This window comes from Gavialis gangeticus, unplaced genomic scaffold, assembly GCF_001723915.1.
Source record: "Gavialis gangeticus isolate Ggan-Ray unplaced genomic scaffold, GavGan_comp1, whole genome shotgun sequence".
Lineage (NCBI taxonomy): Eukaryota > Metazoa > Chordata > Crocodylia > Gavialidae > Gavialis > Gavialis gangeticus.
Genome location: NW_017728993.1, coordinates 64,038,445 through 64,042,294, shown reverse-complemented (window position 1 = coordinate 64,042,294; position 3,850 = coordinate 64,038,445). Strand labels below are relative to the sequence as shown.

The 3,850-nt window shown below is 44.3% G+C and overlaps 1 protein-coding gene across 3 annotated transcripts in view; it reads left to right on the top strand.

Moving 5' to 3' along the window:
- The first annotated feature begins 1,449 nt into the window (after positions 1-1,449).
- Positions 1,450-3,850, top strand: part of RABGAP1L (RAB GTPase activating protein 1 like) — a 559,138-nt gene continuing 556,737 nt past the window's right edge. For all 3 annotated transcript variants that reach the window (XM_019501851.1, XM_019501852.1, XM_019501853.1), the window contains exon 1: positions 1,450-1,622. In XM_019501851.1, the coding sequence (XP_019357396.1) occupies positions 1,488-1,622 (135 nt within the window). In that variant the 5' untranslated portion in view covers positions 1,450-1,487. The remainder of the gene's footprint in view (positions 1,623-3,850) is intronic.

The following is a 3,850-nucleotide window of genomic DNA, read 5'->3' as shown; positions in this document are numbered from 1 at the left end:
CCATCTTTCTTTTTCCTAGCACTGGGGAGAAGTATTGTCTTTTATCTTTGCTGCATGTACTGGTTGTTAAAAGGTACTTGATAAACTGTTCAGTTTTGTCAGATGAACTTGCCAAGTTTGCTTTTGAATTTTGATCCTCTATGTGAAAGAATGTGGGAGAAATTTTGTATAATGCTAGGATATGGATACAGTTACAGAATCCTGCTGTGAATTTTTGCCATATGGCAATATATCAAGGCTCTTTTCAAGGTCATCTTGAAAAGACATGAGGCTTTCCAGTAAAGCCTGAAGAGGATGACTTGGAAAATGTTCTTGCAGTCAGGGTGTGTCTAGATTAGGGGCTGAGCAAGGTCTGCCCCCAGACCAGAATGGGTGAACTTCATTTCCCAGCAGCCCTTGCCTGTGCCGTTCCCAGCCAGTCCCCATGGAGACCAGCCAGGAGCTGTGTGGGCAGGGTGCACAGCTGAGCAGGGAGCTGCTTGGGGCTGGGATCTTGCAGCAGTGACAGCATAGGGCTGGAGCCAGGGCAGAGCCTGTCTGCTGCCTGCATGCCCCTGTGACAAACATGGGTTCTGTGGGTAGGAAGGTACGGGGAGTGGATCACGGCTCTGCCCTCGGCACTGTCACTGCTACAAGGTCCTGGCCCTGGCCCTGGAGCAAGTCCCCACCCAGATGTGTGCTCTGCCCGCACAGCTCCTGGCTGGTCTCCATGGTTCAGGAGCTGCTGGGAAATGGAGTCCAGCTGCCAACCAGATCCACCATTTTGCCCACCCCTGGTCTAGATCTTGTGGAATTTTTCTGCATAACATCTAAGTATGACTTTTCCTTTCCATCTACACAGTGTAAGTGGGTATTTAAAATGTATTTCATTGAGACACTGGTAGGCTTCTGAATTAGTTAAAAATTGTAAATAAATCAATAAAACATTGTATTCAGCTGATACCTACATATATAGTGGCATTGCATTTTAATCATGGGAAAAGTGGATTTTGGATTTTTTTTTAATCAGCATTTTGGACTTTTAATTGGAGAAAACCAGGATCTATGGTTATCACCTTACCAAAGCAGTTCTTTCTTTACTTGATAACTTACATTCTAACCTCCAGCTCCCCAGAGAAGAGTGAAGTTGTTCTCCTGGGCTTCAGCTAACCACCTTCGCAGACCTTTCGTCTGGTTAGAATAAAGTATTTTAATGACTTTCCACTGTAGCTGCAAAGGACCTGGTCAGCACAGTTAAATACCCATTCATATGGAGGTATTAAAGAATCAACCAGAATTGATAAGTTGTATGTGGATTCTCCAGATCATTACACTTGTCACACACATCTTTGGAAGTGGTTATTACATTTTCTCCCTAATGGAAAGTGTTTTTTGTTTTTTGTTTTTTTTGGTGCGTTTTCTAACCGCTAAAAATGGCTGCTTGCTGATTTGTTGGTATTTTTGCAGATTTTTAGGTTGATGCAGCAGGAAGAGTTTATAGATCTGAAATGGAAGCTAAATCTGCATTTGACAAAATTAATAGATCATCTGAGTCTGCGTCTACATTAAGTAATGAAGACTTCGTTGTGGTTCATCAGCAATCTGAGGATTCTTCTGCAAAAGATGAGAAACCTCAGCTAAAGGTACTTTTTTTCTTTGTTTTTGTTTTAAACAGAAGTTAAGGATCTGTTGTATTAACTTGCAATTTGTTGTATTTTAATTATGGCCAGATTGTTGAAATCCTTCACCTTTTTGTTTTTCCTGTGTATATGTTGGTGAAATGAGTAGTCTGTTTATTTGCAAAAGCTTCTATGATCAGGACTTGTTAGCATTCTTTAGATGTTTAAAATAAAAAAACAACTTTTTAAAATCAAGATGCTTCCAGCTGGGGAAACGCTCTGGATTTAGGATTCAAACGCTTAGTGCCATTGGTATATTAGAATGGTATTATGCATTGTTAGTAATAAAAAAAAGTCTAAAAACATCCAGCTGATGCGAGTATTGTAGAATTATTATAGACAAGGCTAGTGTAGCTGGAGACACTTGAATCCCAAATCAGTTTCTCTGAGTAGTTGGGTAAATATTGGCTCTGGCTGCGAGCCTGGTCTGTGCTAACATTTCTAACAGGACTACCATTGGTGTAGCTGGGGTGGTGATACTATTGATAGAAACATTTAAAATGTCCCCACTTCCCTTGCTGTCATGATTAGATATGCTTGAAACACTGTGTTTCAGGCTAGTTTATTCATGAGCAGTCTTCCCAGGCTGGCATTTCTTTTCAAACTTACTTCCTCTTTTCAGTTTAGCAGCAGTGTTGTACAGCAGGGGACTCTACTCAAGGTTGAAGGGAAGCTAGAGACTTCCTCCCCCAGCAGTCTTTCTCAGTGCTAGAAGTATTCAAAGTAGAGCCCCATATGAAGATCAGATGAGTTGCCTTTGTAGTTCCATGTGTTAGTGCAGGGTTTGGATATACAAATCCCATCCTGGGTAGAAAAAGTGCTGAAAATGCCTTCTGTGGAAAGTTATGGCATCAGAATCTAAGATTTCAGGTTTCTGATTCTCAGCATCAGACAAATCTGCCTCTGTTGCTTAAAGCCTCCTATTTGTTTAGGACAAAGCTTTTGAATCTGATTCATTCCACTTCAAATATTTTGGGTATTGCCACCCAACTCAGTCCTCCTGTAAATTTTGTCCTTCCTTTTCTAGTACTGGGAAGACAGTGACATAGTTGACAAAATTGTGGCTTTGTATCCAGTTACAGTCTTGCAGAAGATTGTACCAACAGGACTGTCCAGAATCCTGTTTTATAGTTCACTACAAAGGAACTCCTCAGTTTTAGTCACAGTAACTGGTATACGTGGGTCTCTCCTAAAACATGTTTTCTCAGAAATAATATCTAGCTAGAGCCCCCTGCTAAAAAAAACTATTTGAACAAGGAAGTCTTGGTCTGGCTTTGTGAATACCAGAAATCTGAGCAAGGGAAATAATTTTCCTTTTCATTATAAAAAGGAAAATTCACTCTTTAATTATACCAGAAAGGAGCATTAGTGTACCAGAGGTAGAATCTATTATCCATTGAACTGTTTTTGGACTATGATAGTCTTGGATCAGCTTAAGAATTTGCTGTACAAAAACGGAATTTATCCATTTTTTGCCCTCCTGTTATACCAGGCCTACTCTCAGAACCACAAGAAGCCCTGAAATTTTTGGGTGTGGTCAAGGTAATAAAGTTTCACTTAGAACTTAGGAGAGAGTCTGATCTTTCAATGTTTTCATTTTTCTCGGGGGAGTCTCGCACATGGCAGCCACCACTGCTGTTGCTTGCCTGTGGTGCCATGCCCACATGGAGGTGGCAGCTGCACATGAGCCTCAACCTGTCCACAGGTCTGGCTCTGCAGACAAACTTCAGCAGTGGTGTGAGGTGATGGCAGGCCGCTGTGTGCGAAACCCCCTTGCCCCTGCTGGCTGGCCGGGTGGCACGCAGCCACCACTGCCACCAGGAGGGGGGCCCTGGTCGGTGCTGGGGGTGGGTGGGCTCTTCTCCCTTCTCCTCCCCACCTTGCTGTGGGAGGGAGGGGGGCTCTGTGAGGCCACCTGACCCCATAGGGGGACTCTTCCTCCTCCTCCTCCTCCTCCCTCTCCTGCATCACTGCGGGGCCAGGAGGTGGGCCCTGTTCGATGTTAGCGGGGCTCTTCTCGCTCTTCCCCCCCTGCTGTCACCATGGGGTGGGGAGGGGAGCTCTGTGAGGCTGCCTGGCCCCAGAGGGGGACTCTTCCCCCTGCTTTCCCCCCATTGTTGTGGAGTGGGCAGGGGGACTCTATGGGATGCTGGTCAGTCCCAAAGGGGCACTCTTCTCTCCCCCCCCCCCCC